The sequence below is a fragment of the Sprattus sprattus genome (assembly GCF_963457725.1).
Source record: "Sprattus sprattus genome assembly, chromosome: 7".
NCBI lineage: Eukaryota > Metazoa > Chordata > Actinopteri > Clupeiformes > Clupeidae > Sprattus > Sprattus sprattus.
In genome coordinates this window covers 23,352,635-23,369,227 of record NC_137926.1, presented here as the reverse complement: position 1 = coordinate 23,369,227, position 16,593 = coordinate 23,352,635, and the positions used below count along the sequence as shown (strand labels likewise).

Here is a 16,593-nt window from a genome sequence, read left to right as displayed (position 1 = left end):
CTTTTAAAAGTCGTGTCCTGTGTGATCGGCCCCTAAGAGTGTTCGCTATGTACGTGCTAAACAAGAACTTGATTTGTTTGTTGTGATATTAATTAAAATGTCACGGCGTTACTGTATAATAAATCGGAAGTCAATAAGCCGAGACAAAAGTATTTGCGCTGACCGTCTCTCTCCTCAATTGTTATTGTTTATTAGCCATGAAAAACAACATAATTGAAGAGCCCGCTAAAGGTCAGTGAGAACATCTTTGTAGAAGAGGAAAATCCTATTTGCAATCCCGTGAGTTCATAAACCTAGGGTTGCCTACTAATTGTTCACTCAAAGGAACGAAAATCCCGACAAATCATTGTAACCCACAAAACACATTTGATCCGCAATAATAGGCCTACATAGGCCTAGTTCGTTTAGAAGGCCTTTATATCAGATACATTAATTATCAGAATGTTCATTATTCTATTCAATATTTGCAATTTTAGCATAGCCTATGACACTTTGACTCAAAAATGAACCTGTTAACCTCTTACAGCTATTTCAGCATGCCTATGTAGGCCACTCATAGACTCAGGCTTGAATTCATAAATATATTAATATAGCAATACTGAATATAGCTGTGCTAATTGTTGCTAAGTGTGCTATCATAATTCATAAAACAGGATGAATTGGTGACAGGTTTAAATTATAAATAAGTAGGCCAATACTAAATAAGAAATTATATTTATCATCATATAGTCATGTGTATTGTTAGCAGAGGACTCTCTTTCTCTCGGTCTTTTCTTGGTAAATAAGCCTAGGAGGGTGGCTGTGGTCAAACAAAAAAATAACATGCTAGTCATTTTGAATGAACCTTCCATATGCTTTCTTTGTCGTTCATACTATGCCTAGGCCAATACAGCTTTATCCGAATAAGTCTAGTCAGAGAAATGTTGGATTACGTAGTAGCCTGGGATCAGTGTAATGCCTATGCAGACTGATTTGCGGTAAAAGACGCATTCTATATCGGTATAACATTAAAAATGTTAGCTATGGGGCAAGTTGAATGAATCAGCAGAAATGAAAACAGAATTGCACAAAACATTTAGACTACTGTATAAATAAATTTATTTTAGTTGTTCTGTCGACATCCATTCACTCATGATGTATAAATATAAATCATAACAATCTGACACAACAAACTAAGCTTCCCAAACAGCCAACAATTAAATACGTTATTTTTGTTTGTTTGATGCTTTTCAACAATTCTTATTTACACATATAAAACTGGTCCTCTAAATTTATCATAGCCTATATTCCAAAGGGCTATTTTCGTATGAAAAAAAAACAGGAAAGAAAATATATATTTATATAAACTGGTGAAGGAAAATATGTACAAAACAGTCTTATATTAATGGTCACATTGAAATTATTTTAAATGCCTATTTAAGAAGCTGCAATTCCCTCCAGTTGCTTGAACGCCATGAAACTGAACACCGTCTCTTACAGACGAAACAGAGAATGTATTGGTTTTGTTTTAGTCTGCATGCACGGCGTTGGGGTAGGCTACAGTCCGTTTTCTCCTCCTCATGGTCGCATTAATTTCAGAAGGTTGCTGATCACTCCACTGCCTTTGTCACCGTAACTGCGATGAGATCAAATCTTTATAGATTTTGGTAGATAGGGTCCTGGGGTGGCCGGGTACAGTTGGTGGGGGACGGCACGGACGTCCCTGTCTCGCTCAGGATAGATCCCTCCAGGGAAGAGCAGGGACTTCCCTCGGACCCATCCTGGACTGATAACACGGGACAAGCTGGTGTCTCTGTTGAGATTCTCTCCACGATGCTGGACAAGCAGTCCAGGCTGGACACCACGGAATTCTTATTGGTTCGGGTATCTGATGGGAGAGAGAGAAAAAAAATCTAAATCAAATACAATCGCTTGTCGGAGTAACCTACTCAGAATTTGAATGCAGAAAGTAGGCTACACATTGAGTCAATCTTCTATGGGTGAAAGGATGCTCTAGTCTAACACTTACCATTTTGTGTTTCCGCCAAATACGAGCTGCCATAGGTTCTCCTCCGGGACGTGCATGTGGGCCCACTGAAATCCATCTTTAAATAAAAAAGAAGAAAACTATTAAGTTTATTGCAGATCATGCATTGACTTACTTGTTTCCAACATTACGCCAACATTCCAACTTTTACTATGTCAATTAAGCCATTCAGTTTGTCTTTGCTTTATATTTGGAAATATATTAAACTACTAAACTGGCATGTTTTGTAGGATGTTTATTCGCTTATTTACCATTCCATCTGAGCAGTTGGATCTGGGACTGGATGCGTCCGAGTCGTCTCCATTGTAGTGTTCCAGAACTGGGTAATAATTGTCATCCTGACCCCTTAGCAGAGACTGAAGGGATTCGATGTAGCTGATGGCATTTCTGAGAATGTCCACTTTTGGAAGCCTTTGGTTGGGGTTGGTAGAAGTGCACCTCTTTAGTGTTTCAAAGGCGTCATTGACTTTGCTGAGGCGTCTCCTCTCACGCATGGTAGCCGCCTTTCTGCGATCGGAGTTGGTGGTTTTTTTCTTGCAGGCTTTACAAGCCCAGAGTAAGCACCTGCCCGCCTGATGATGCCCGCTTGGCGCCCGTACGTGCTCGTCCTCGATATGATGGTCGTCCGACTTGAGCAAGCCCACATGAACCAGCCTCGGGTCCAGGTCTTCGAAAAAATGCATGTCATTGGTGTTGAAACAAGGGTCGTCATAAAAGTCATCAGCAGACGTTATGGGGAAGGATATATCCGACAACTCCATCTCTCTGTCAAATTTTGGATACTTTTGTTTTGCAAGGGGTTAAGTTTAAGCTATTGCAACGCAGGGTAAGTTTGGCCCAATTGTTTAGTTAAGAGAGTAGAAACTGGGAAGCATTTGAGAACAGTTGTCTTGCCCCACTTCGGCCGCTAGCACCCTTATGGTACCTGTTGCTGATGAGAGAAATCGAGTGGTTTTTAAGCTACTTGCCCGAGTTTGTGGGCGTGATCCCTCGGCAGGCGGACCAATAGACATCTGCGCCGTAGCGTGGGCGTGGGAGCATAAACTGACTGCACTATTATTGTAAGCAATCACCCGGTATCTCAACAAGAACTAATGTTAATTCAACAGTCTATACTAATTATCATAACTGTAAAGCATCTTTACCTTATAACACTGAATATGTATGTAACCTATGAACACTGAATCTGAAGTTGTTTTAGCATGAATGGTAGGCGATCTGCGCAAACAATTTGCTTTTAACAAAGTGCCATAGAACTTCAAGCCTTCACGGAGCTCTGTGGAGGCTGTAGGACCGATATGGAAAAACATCCCCTCTAAAACAAATGTGTCCTTGTTATCCTTATCTGTAAAGTTGAACAATTAGGCTACTCATTAAAAAAAAAATGCAAATCCATTTTTAACGAACGAATAACGAATGAGAAATGTATCGAAGTATGAATGAAACAAAATGTCTTTGGCAATCTATCAACAAATTAACAGGTTTTATGATTCTTATATTTCTGTGTACTGGTATAATAGCATGTCTTGCCGTTAATGCCTTTTGCTGTCAAAATATTCAACTAAAAAAAAAGATTTAGTAGGCTATATTCTAGGATTCAATGTGTGATCACCTCATATTGCACCTCATATTGCTCATCCATATTTTTGGATTGTGTTGTAAATTAATATACAATTAACCACAAAGCCCAGAAAAAAATATTACGCTTCGCAGAATGCATCATAGGTCCATATATCGCATAATATTAAGAAACACTGCCTTCATAGGGTTTCTAGATAATCAGTTCTGTAACTTCTTGACAAAAAAAAAAAAAGTTCACAGCACTGTTCTGTTTGTATCCACACCTATGTTTAACCTGATTTTGATTCCATTATTTCCACATCTTCCTTCACAAGCTGTAGCCTATGTTGCAACCAAGGATACCATAGAATATTCCTTGTGTTCTTATGAAGCGTGGCAGGTGATTCACCTTAAGCAATAGATGGCGGTAGTGAGTCTGTTGCGATCACAATTCTCTCCTGTCCATTCTTTGAAACAGCAAATGCATCTAGTGGCATTTATTGAAGCTTGCCTGACCCCATGACCCCCCCTGATGTCATAAACGTCCCTTTTCACCTCTTATTCAGTTACCATTTTTCTGCCACTGCATGCTATTTCATTCATCGTAATAAACAAGCTCAAAATAACTTGTTCAATTTTATAATTTTATTTCAAACATGTTTGTAACAGCCTGTCAAAACCCTTCAGAATAGCGAAAGACAATATTGTGAAGGTTAAAGACAACAAAGATATTAAAATGACAAAACAAATCCCTTTGCCAAAACCTGTGACTCACAGATTGCATCTCAGTTTTTAAAATACTCCCAAAATATGATGCATAATGTCTAACTTTTTATTAACACACACAATGCAGTTATTTCTTACAGCATAATAATTGTCAATGTACCCGATAATGGAAGGAAATACTGTGATATGACAATAGTAAATGTCAAATAAATGGAGTATGAATGGTATACAGTAGTCTACAAAAGGTAAATGAGCATCTATTCATAACAATCATAAAAACTCTTTCAAAAGGAAAATATATTTGGCTCAACAAAGTTCAGGAGAAGCTATTAACAAAAGGCCACAGGAACGGTATATTCATGAGTAGTCTACTATTACAATTCAAACGTGACTGTAATGAAAACAACTCATGATCAGAATCAGGTTTGATTGATGATTTTCCCATACCAATACTGGACATGTCAGCATGTAACAATTACCCTGGGCCACACTCTCTACCAAACACTTTACATCAAGCTGTTTATTTAACTCAACAAACAAGTTACAGGTTACATTCCCAACCCTTGGCACAGACTGGACAGATTCAGGAGGGGACCCGAGCTGATTTTATGCACCCATCAGAGAGGAGCAGGAGAAAGGAGGGTCAGCTCAAGCACTGGAGGTGAGATCCTCCTGGAGCTGGTCGATCAGGTACTCCCCGAAGCCCCCCGCTCCGTCAGCGGTGCAGCCCACTCTTCGGGCGTTGGTCAAGAGGTCACCAAGCAGCTTGACCTTTGGGACAACCGGGGTCAGGAAGCGGCTCTTGACCACGCTCGCGGAGTGAGGGTCGCCGTGTTCGCAGGCGAGTCGGGACAGCTCCATCATGATGGCCATCTCATCCTTCCACTGCGTCAGTGTCAGCTCCAGAGCAGGGAGCACGCCACAAACCGCCTCGCAACCAGGTCTCTGCAACACACACACACACACGCGCACACACACACACACACACACACACACGCACACACACACACACACACACAATGGGCAAACACTCATCAGACGTATTCTATGCTCACTAGGTCCCAAAGAGCAAAGAGACTAGAAAATATAATCTACACATGTGATAAAATAAAAAATAAAAAATCAGCTTTAATTTTGGCTCTCCCTCTGACTCTGTAAGTCACTTATGAAACCAAGCTTTTGGTCCAAAATCCCATGTTTGGTGCAACACCTGTTTGACCTTTATTTACCTCAAAGTGATCAAACTATGTTCTACACCGAATCGACATGACTTGTGCAGTATTAAAAATTTTTTTCAAACATTTAACACATGAAAAACAAGAAACATTTATCTCTATCTACACTATTTTCGGCAGATCAATGGATAACGAGGTGTTCCAAATTGCTGCTGATGGACCCCAAGTTGTCCCAGTCCGGATCGATTATACATGACTCATAAAACCCAGCGCGAGAGAGGAACTGAGCCACGCACGGCGCTAGTGGCCGTGGCGTGGCTTACATCTGGAACTACAATTAATGCAGTGTCCTTCCGCCATTCCGCCACCACATTAATCTCACCAATTTTCCGGAACTCAGAGGAAACGTATACCCTGACAGGCATTAGGACAGAGATCCCCCTCAGCCCCTAGGGGGGTTTACCCCCTTCAGCCCTCCCCTCCCCCCAAACTTCTCTCCTCCACTTTTCCCTCTACTCAGTAGAGCTCCATCTCGTTCTTTCTTTCTTTCTTTCTCAAAAAAGCAAAGAGGTCAGGAGACGATATGGTGAACCACGGCAAAAGTATGCCTATTAGTTTTGGAGGAAGTGAGTGTAGGCCCAATAGTACATCAAAACAGTACTATGTCTGAAATGTTTTTAAAGACAGAGTTTACTTATGCAGCCAGCACCTTTAGTGAAAAGAATGTATTCTAACACTTTTCCCCAAACCATTAGTTTAGCCGTATTTTTTTTATTTAAAATTTGACGTGAAAGTGTTTTATTACAGTTTTTATCCATTGCTTTGGGCAATTTCACGAAACAGAAATTACATTCTCAAAACAACACGTGCAAACTTCCAAACCACTGGGCACTTGTTCAAAACCTATTGGCATTTCTCATTCCTTTAATCAAATTGCAATTGTTTTAGAAACTCCTTGCAAATGACAAGTACAATTGCTTACAGTTTGCACACATTTCAAATGATTTAGCACATCTGTGCAAATGGTTAGGTACAATTGCCTTCAGTTAGCCCAATTACCAATTGAATACATCTTGCTGGTCTAAACTGACTGTTGCTTCTCAGTCAAGTGGTTGTTCGCTGAAAAACATGTTGGCATAATTTCCTTCTGTACATCATCACCTGCAGAATAGTTCACTCCACTGTCACAATCGTTCAGGCACATAATACCATGAAAAACATCGTGGTATACTGTAATATGGATCTCTTGGATCATCGGCTTAATTTTTTCAGGTGCAACTCGAACTTTACTAATCTAGGGGGAGTTTCTCACATCCGATCAGTAATCACTCAGTAATTTTAGTTAGCTGACAGGTGCTATCCAGGAGTATAAATGCTTCCATCAAACATCTAGGGCTTGACAAAGTTCAGTACAGTTGACAAATATGAACATGGAAGCACCAAAGGAGCAAGGGCGACTGCCTCACAATGTGTGCTGCGATATCCGAAAACGGGGTAGTCACCCACATTCCAAGTATCGGCCCATACAACACCCAGATGCTCCTGGTGTTCTTAGACAGCCTTTACGTTGATCTTATCCCTCTACATGAGGGGGGTTTGGTAGGGACTCACTTGCCGCCATATGTGATTGTGTGGGACAATGTCAACTTTCACCGTGGCCCGCTCATCAGGCCCTGGTTCGCTGCCCATCAGAGGATGGTGATTGTGCTCCTAGCCCCTTACTCTCCATTTCTAAATCCTATTGAGGAGTTTTTTTCAGCTTGGAGGTGGAGGGCCTACGAGCATTGGGCTCTTAATCAGAGGTCCCTCCTCTAAGCAATGGATACTGCTTGTGAGGATGTAACGGCTGATCATTGCAGGGGATGGTTGCGGCATGCACGCCGATTCTTCCCACGTTGCATTGCAAGGGAGAACATAAGATGCGATGTAGATGAGAATCTGTGGCCAGACAGACGTGAGCATGAGGCTGAGCAGGAGAGTGAGGACGAAGACTGAAGACTTCCTTTCCTTCTGTATGTTTTGTTACAGTAGTGTAGGCTATACTTCATTTTAGATTTGATGCTCTTTTTGTTTGACAGTGTTTTTTGCTGTACACATTTTCTGTTTCTGTTTTGCAATTACATACTGTGACAGTTTCCATGGCATGAGTCCAATACAGTTCGCCATGTGAAACCTTGTTGGCTCCTCTTGAATTTGTTTCTGTTTGATACACATAGTATTCTGGAAAGAAAACATCTACTACAGTAACCATTCAGTGTCAAAGGACTAAGCCAAGATTGAAATGTGCACATGAGGGATATTTCTATGGTCCACTGACATACTGACAAAACATCTAAACGTTTTGACCTTCAGTGCTTAAACAATGCCAAAGGGACTTTTCATTTTGGGGGCACTGACTATAGGTATGAGAAAAGGAATTGGTTTTAATTGATGAGTTGTCTGTTTTGGGAGAGATATGACCTTTTGCAGGTGTGCCATAGTGTTTTGATAAACCATCAAGGTAATTTTGGCAAATATATTTAAAGCTTGGAGAATGTCCTTTTCTTTTCGGGAAGGAACTTTTCATTTTTGGGGCACTGACTATTTTTATGAGAAAATGATTTGGTTTTGAAGCTTGACTTAACTGTTTTGGGTGAGATATGACCTTTTGAAGGTGATCTATGTAGTTGTGCAGAACCATACAGGCTATTTTGCCAAATGCACTAAGAGCTTTGAGAATGTAATTTCGGTTTCGTGAATTTGCCCAAAGCAATCGACAAAAACTGTAAGTAATGTGTTTTTTTAAAGAATTCTGAATCGTTAGGCCAGTGATGCAATTAAAAATCCATGTTGGGAATTGAAGAATCCATTAATCTCCATATGTCTCCATACATCTCTGTGTGAGTATGTGAGTATGTGATGGCTCAACCATCATTTTAAGGGGCAGCCCTTTACCTTAATGTCTTTGTTGCAGTATTGTCCTCCGCGCTCATTCAGATACTGGAGCATGGCTTCTGCCTGCTTCTGTTCCCTCTCTGACTCCAGTTGGAAGAAGGTTGCCACTCTAGGAAGGGCCAAGTTGTCCTGTTCAAAAATCTTTCCCTGGAACAGAGATTGGGGTCACTGTTATGGCCTTAATTCACTTACAGTGCATAGTAAAATCACAAATGATCCAAAATTGCGCTGTTCCATCACTGATGCAGATGTAGACTTTGTTTTAGTCCACAATGGCCTCAACATGATGAGGAAATCTCATTACAATTTGAGGGAACTCTTGACTGAGGGCTTTGGGGTAAACAAGTTTAATTATTCACATTTAAATAATGTAGTCCAGACCTACAGTATAACTCTTATTTAGTTGAAGGTGATTTTAAACTATTTGCCATTTCATTTCTGACACATGTAACCTTTTCTATTAAGTACTGTCAATGCAGTCACAGATCAACAACTTTTACATAAGAACTGGTGTATGATTGCTATATATAGCTACTGATTTTTTTTCTTCTCATGAGTGTTTATTATGCGCAGGTAATGCATACGCGTAGCTCGATACATTGTTAAGATTCAGAACCATAATGCATCACAGCCAGTGTAACTGAAACCCTTACCAACGCTTCAAGTCTGTAAGCGATTTCCATTAGTAAGGTTGAAACGCCACACAGACTCTCCTCCACGACTGCTGGAAGATTCTGCTTCACTTTACTACCGACAAAAACACGATGCGTCTTACAGATAGGGAGGTTGGTTTTTAATCTTTTCCCACTAGGCTCCGACATCTTAGTTGCTCGGCAGTGGCTACAAACCAACTCGCGGAAGAATTATTAAAGTGATCAAGTTACACCAGCGCCTCCTGCGCTTTCAAATTTCCTGACATGCCCTTATGACGTCGTCTTGTGGTACGTGAATCTAAGTATTATCAAACAAACGCACTAGACGTGAACGTTTACACTCCTGAGCTTGTTTGACTACGGATACATTTAGACGCAAGGGCACGGTCAAATCATTTCCCGTTCGACCTGTCAAGTTCATCCGGTGCATGCTAAACACGGTTCGCTGTTAAAGGGACTGATAGTTGGCTGTACGTTTCAGTAATCTATAATCAGTGTCACGTGAAATAATAACTCAGGCTTGTCTCTTTTAATAACGTAACAGATATTGGTACTAAAAGCGCCATCTACTTCAGATACTGTAAAACTGGGTTATCTACCTGTCAAAGTCACTTAAAGTGCCACGACTATTTTAGTTTTACAAATAAGACGAACTTTATTTCTAGCGGATAAGGTCCCACTAAACTGTAGCCAATTCAGTATGTTTAATTTTATAATAAACTACTGAATTTCAGTTATTCTATTCAGTTTTTTTTTTGTTCCATACACTACAGCTTCTGATGAATTACTTTTTCCTTTTTGAATGACAGAGAACAGTGGCCCGATTAAGGGCAATCAGATCCCCCCTCTCTCTACTGAGCAGGGCTGACCTGTTGACTCCTCTGTGTAGACAGTTGTTGTCACCCAGCATGCTTTACCTCGCATTACGATACAGTTAATCACCATCCCCATCAGCAGAGCCAGGACAACACGAAGGGGGAGAAGTCTACAATGGCTCACCATTATTGATTGATGGGTCATTTGTACTATGTGTCCTCTATAGATTATGATATGTTGATATGCCACTGTGCCACTTGTTTCCATACTGGAAGCCTTTGGGGATTAGAACACCCCCATGCCTCCCACTCTGACCCCCTCAGTGTTCCCCTGGGGGTGATCCTGTTTTGGGGAAGGCTCGTGCCATGGTGAGGCAGGAGAGTGATGTGTGGGGCTGGGGTATCCTCAGAGGACCCGTTGGCACAGCAGGGAAGGAAGAGGAACACCCTGCTCCTGTCCAGCCTAAAGGTCAACAGCACCAGCACCCTTGACATGACCTCTGTGGTCTGTACAAGCACAAGTAATCACCTCAGCTGGCCTCCTAAGTGTTGCAAATTACAGGAGACTTTGAAGAATCACCTTCTGTTCTTTTATATTAGTCTATATATTAGACTGCAGTTCATATATTATTGGCCTTGTTACTGTCTTTTCCAATGCCTTTTGTTAACTAACTGTCAAATATTACTAAAAATGTATATGTTAGGAAGTAAACCCTGAATTATTTAGGCAAATTCCCCTGTGAAATCTCTATAGGTTATGATTGTGAATAAACTCCATCCCCTGTACTCCTTTTTTCAAAATGTTAAGACAAAATTCTTCAATTCTCACTTAGCTTGTGCTTATACAAAAATATTCATAAGATGTTTCATTTGTAAGTCATATGGAATTTCATAGTGATTTGTTTCCCTAAATATCTTCCAAATATCCATAAAAAAAATTAACTACCATGACCAAATACCAGATTTCTTTCCTACAGTTTGTTTAATCATGCCCAGCCATGCACTTATTGTTGAAAGGCCTGATGCTTTAAGCCAGTGTAAGCTGCAGACGGGCTCCCTCACCTCACACCTGCTTGGAGCCTTAAAGACGGTGGCCAGACCAGCGCGCCACCCCCACAATGACAGCTTTGTGTTTGGGACAGGCCGGAGCTGCAGATTACATTACCGGGGGATTACGCCCTGGACAGTGCCTATAGGAGAACAGTCCTCTTTGGACCCCTCGAGAGCTGGCGTGTTGCGGCGGTGTGGGGATTACTGCAAGAGACCCCAGATTTATGAGTGTCCTACCCAGGAGCCACCCCAGAACTCTGTTTGTCTTACCTAACCTCTGCTCCAGGAACTTGTACCAGGCGAGGCCCCAAGGCGTCTGGTGTAGCCTTCGATGACCAGGATTGTCCTTACTTATTGATTGTCTGAGATGGCTCATAGTGGCTAGACATCCCTGCTCTTATGTTCTGCTATCCAAACACAGAGGAATTACACAGAGGACTTAACGGTTTGCCAGAGCGGTATTGTCTACCATTGAACAGATGATTAGGCTGAATCGTGTTTTAATGAGGAACGCTACGGCAGCAAAACAAGAAAACTCCTGCATTAAAGCAGCAGTTAGGAGTATTTAGTCTTTCAAACTTTCAAAAACCAACTACAGCACAGCTGGTACTGATAAAAGGCTTGCTAGCATGCTAACCCATGTGTTTTTTGGCGATGTAATTGGCGAGGTCTTACTTTGAAAGCTTTTTTTTACATTTTTATGGTGTGGTCCGACCCGATCAATAGAACAGCATAGTGTGTAAAGCCTATAGGTGGCTAGTTGGAACGACAGTTACCTCTCCTTCATATGGCCATATGGTCATATGGTTTGGTCATAAATATTGCTTTTTCACCCTGATCCCAGCTATGGTGAAACACGTTATAACACAATGATACTCTGAGTGGTGTACTGTATTGCAGTTTTTCTCCATTGCTATGGGTAATTTCACGAAACAGAAATGACATTCTCAAAACTCTTAGTGCATTTGGCAAAATAGCCTATATGGTTCAGCACAACTACATAGATCACCTTCAAAAGGTCATATCTCACCCAAAACAGTTAGCTTCAAAACCAAATCATTTTCTCATATAAATAGTCAGTGCCCCCAAAATAAGCTAGATGGTTTAGCAAAACACTATGGCACACCTGCAAAAGGTCATATCTCTCCCAAAACAGGCAACTCATCAGTCAAAACTAATTCCTTTTCTCATACAAATAGTCCGTGCCCCAAAATGAATAGTACCTTTGGCATTGTTTAAACACTGCAGGTCAAAACATTTAGATGTTTTTGTCAGTATGGCAGTGGACCATAGAAATATCCCTCATGTGCATATTTCAATCTTGGCTTAGTCCTTTGACACTGAATGGTTACTGTAGTAGATGTTTTCTTTTCAGAATACTATGTGTATCAAACAGAAAAACGATGAATTCAAGAGAAGCCAACAAGGTTTTACATCACATACTGTATTGCACTCATACTGTCATGGAAATTGTAACAGTAATTGCCAAACAGAAACAGAAAATGTGTACAGCACAATATACTGTCAAACAATAAGTACATCAAAACTAAAATGATGTATAGCCTTCACTCCTATAACAACACATACAGTAGGAAAGTAAAGCAAAGCTGGAGTTGAGTTTTCGTCCTCACTCTCCTACTCATCCTTGCGCCCATATCTGTCTGGCCACAGATTTTCATCAACATCACATCTGATGTTCTCCCATGCTATGCAACGGGGGTAGAATTGGCGTGCATGCCGCAACCATCCCTTACACTGATCTGCTGTAACATCGACACAAGCAGCATCCATTGCCTGGAGAAGGGACCTCTGGTTTAGAGCCTGATGCTCGTTGAACCTACCCATCCACCTCCATGCAGAAAAAAACTCCTCAATAAGATTGAGGTATGGGGAGTAAGGTAATTAGAGCACTATCAGCATCCTTGGATGGGCAGCGAACCACGCCCTGATGAGCGGGCCTCAGTGGAAGCTAACTTTGTCCCACACAATGACCAATGTAGGCAAGTGATAAGATCAGAGTGCAGGCGGTCCAAGAACACCAGGAGCTTCTGGGTGTTGTATGGGCCAAGACTGGGAATGTGGGTGACTACACCATTCTCTGAAATGGCAGCACACATGGTGATGTTGCCCCCGCACTGGCCTGGGACATCCACCCTTGCTCCTCTTCTTCTTCTTCTTCTTCCTCCTCTTCCTCGAGCAGGCAGTTGCTATTGGTTGTTTCCCTGGCCAGGTGCTTCCATGTTCATAAATTGTACTGAAACTGGTCAAGCTCTAGATATTTGATGGAATCATTTATACTCCTGGATAGGACCTGTCAGCTAACTAAACTTACTGTGTGATCGGTGATCAGATGTGTGAATCTCCCCCTTGATTAGTAAAGTTCTAGTTGCCCCTGAAAATTAAGCCGATGATCCAAGAGATCCATATTACAGTATATACCATGATGTTTTTGTGCCTGAAGGATTTTGACTATGGAGTGAACTATTGTGCAGGTGATGTTGTACACAAGTAAATTATGCCAACATGTTTTGCAGAGAACGACAACTTGACTGAGAAGCAACAGTCAGTTTTGACCAGCAAGATATATATTCAATTGGTAATTGGGCTAACTGAAGGCAACTGAACCTAACCATTTCAAAGTTGTGCTAAATCATTTGAAATATGTGCTTATGTAATTGCAATTTGCTTAAAGGAATGAGAAATTTCAATCTGTTGTGAACAAGTGCCCAGTGGTTTGGAGGTTTGCATGTGTTGTTTTGAGAATGTAATTTCTGTTTCGTGAAATTACCCAAAGCAATGGAGAAAAACTGTAATACCGTATAAAATAAATTGGTTTGGGACATCATGAAATTCCTTAAATGCCCCAAGTTACAGTAATAGTGGAATAGTTACATTATCCCTTTCTTCACTCATCATCACACCAACAGTCCGGTAGTAGTGTTATCTGTATCCCACTGCCTTCCTTAGATGTTTAGAACTGGACCAAATTATTAATGTTCATCAAAGATAAGAGGGAATCATAAAGCACTCTGGAATCTTTAATGTTCCTAACCCAGCTAAGCTGAAAAAGTAGCGTTACTTGAATAATTGAAAGAAACATTACATTCTTATCATGGAACAAATATTTGTATCAAAAATATGTGTGCCACAATTATTGACACCCCTTCATTTAATGTTTTGCAAAGCCTCCCTTTGCAAAGATAACAGCTCTGAGTCTTCTCCTATAATGCGTGATGAGGTTAGTGAACACATGGCACGGGATCTGAGACCATTCCTCCATACAGTATTTCTCCAGATCCTTCAGATTCTGAGGTTGACGCTTGTAGACTCTTTTCTTCAGCTCATCCCACAGATTTTCTATGGGGTTTAAGTCGGGGGACTGTGATGGCCATGGCAAAACCTTTTTTCTGCAGTCGTTGAACTATTTTTGTGTAGATTTTTAGGTGTGCTTCGGGTCATTGTCCTGGTGGAAGGTACAACCACAGCCCATTTTAAGCTTCCTGGCAGGGGTGGTTATTTCCTGCTGGTATTTGATGGAGTCCATGATACCATGTATCCTAACAAGATGTGCAGGGCTTTTGGAAGAAAAACAGCCTCACAACATCAAAGATCTGCCACCATACTTCACAGTGGGTATGAGGTGCTTTTCTGTATGGCTATCTTTCTGTCTACGCCAAACCCACCTCTGATGTTTATTGCCAAAAAGCTCTTTTTTGGTCTCATCTGACATATAACCTGGTCCCATTGAAAGTCCCAGTAACATTTGGCAAACTGTAGGCGCTTTAGTTTGTTGTTTATTGACAGCAGAGTTTTTTTTCTGGCAGCCCTGCCTAACAAGTTGTGGTGATGTACGTAGGTGGCGTCGGATGGTAGTTTTGGAGACTTTCTGACCCGAGGAATCAACTAACTTCTGATATTCTCCAGCTGTGATCCTTGGAGATTCTTTTGCCAGTCGAACCATCCTCCTAGCAGTGCGTGGGGTCAATGTACAGACACATCCTCTTCCAGGCTCATTCTTGACATCTCCTGTCACTTTAAACTTCTTAATTATTTCTATGAGAGTGGAAATGGGTATTTTCAACTACTAAGAGATTTCCTTTTGTCCATTTCCTGATTTGTGCAGCTCAACAACCTTTAGTCACACATCTTCACTGTGTTCTTGGGTCTTTCCAATAGTGATGAAAGACTAAGGGAATTTGGCTTGTGCCACCTCATATTTATAGCCCAGTGAAACAGAAAGACATGGTTGGCCACTTAAGAGTTCCTAATCAAACAGGCAAACTTAAAAATGTGAAAACATGACTGGAAATATACTTTAGTTAGATTGTAATTATAAGATTTTCTAGGGGTGCCAATAATTGTGGCACACATGTTTTGTATAAAACAATATTGATTTTTTTTCTTTCAATAATTTAACTTCAATGAAAAGCTTCAATGATTTTTGTGAATATTTTTGAGTGAAAGACCAAGAGGATAAACAGCAAAGACATTTTGCTCATATTCACTTAGGGTCTCAATAATTCTGGAGGGCACTTTAAATGGAAAAGTCAAATTAATATTTTAGACAAAAAAGTGAAAAGGCAAAAGGCTGTTGGTGAATTTGTTTTACATCCACTTAAATATACTTGAGGCATCTTGTGTCAAAAAATATGCAAGGGCTATGGGCAGATAATAATTTCGCCCTCATCTTGGTACGCTCTGAGTATTTGGTATCACTGCTGCTTGTGTCAGTGCTGTCTAACTGAATTTGTTTGCACCCTCCTCAGAATATCCTCCACTACTATATAGAGCATCAGGGAATCAACTGCTCAAAGCCTGGACAACAGAATGTTGTGTGTATTTGTGTGTACAAATATCTGATATTCATATCATATTCTTATCACTCTAATATTATATTGTGTAAATTCGCCAAATATAAGGATACAGTTTCTTAAAATTCTATATAATTGCTTGTTTGATATCCACAGTTATTTTTTTAAATTATATTTGGTGTACTTTGTCCATCAGACAATTCAGGAGGCCGATTTCTCCTGCTGGCTATATAGGAGACCGCCTGCAGTTGGGGGGCACAGCTGGGAAAGAGATCAATGGTGTGGTGCTTTTACCAGGGCGAACAGCTGTCTATTAAGAATATTCTGGGACGTCATCGACAGCCTTGCGCCTAGGCCCAGCACTCTGCTAATTATGACCCAATCAAGTGGGCAAGACAGACAAGCAAACGACTATTAATGATCACAACATGAGAAATGTGATCCGTTTGTGGACCTTCCATTTCACTGCCAGTACCTGACACCGTAGCAGCGGGTCGGGTTAAACCCCCCTCACACACACACACACACACAGAAACCCACACCCACATCCTCCCGGCCCCCTTGTTCTGTGCAGTTTTACAGTGGTGTAAGGTTTTCAGGGAGTGTGCTCTTCAAACTTTCATTGGGCTTTTGTAGTTCTGGCCCGAGGTGCCATAAACACGCCGATGCCTGTGCTGCGTGCCGTCGCCACGGAAATGCTCAGGGGCCGACAGGCGTGGCATGAGGGGGAGCTGAAGTGGCGGGGTTGATTGGTTGTGGTTTAGTGAGTGCGAGTTGAGGCATGCAGATCTGCATGTGGGCACCCTGCATCCTTTGTGCCAGACACTGAGATTAGATCGGAGA

At 41.2% G+C, this 16,593-nt stretch overlaps 2 protein-coding genes across 2 annotated transcripts; both read right to left on the bottom strand.

Annotated features, from left to right (window-relative positions):
• Positions 1 to 1,086: 1,086 nt before the first annotated feature.
• Positions 1,087 to 2,942, bottom strand: myod1 (myogenic differentiation 1). Its single transcript, XM_080841908.1, has 3 exons — positions 2,278 to 2,942; positions 2,009 to 2,084; positions 1,087 to 1,867 (listed from the first exon to the last, which is right to left on the bottom strand). Exons 1-3 carry the CDS (start codon positions 2,785 to 2,787, stop codon positions 1,635 to 1,637), a joined length of 819 nt encoding a protein of 272 aa, XP_080698034.1. The 5' UTR covers positions 2,788 to 2,942; the 3' UTR covers positions 1,087 to 1,634.
• A 1,269-nt stretch (positions 2,943 to 4,211) lies between these two features.
• On the bottom strand, positions 4,212 to 9,449 carry LOC308367981 (ferritin, heavy subunit). The gene is made up of 3 exons (XM_080842014.1): positions 9,075 to 9,449; positions 8,422 to 8,568; positions 4,212 to 5,257 (listed from the first exon to the last, which is right to left on the bottom strand). Exons 1-3 carry the CDS (start codon positions 9,240 to 9,242, stop codon positions 4,961 to 4,963), a joined length of 612 nt encoding a protein of 203 aa, XP_080698140.1. The 5' UTR covers positions 9,243 to 9,449; the 3' UTR covers positions 4,212 to 4,960.
• Positions 9,450 to 16,593: the final 7,144 nt, after the last annotated feature.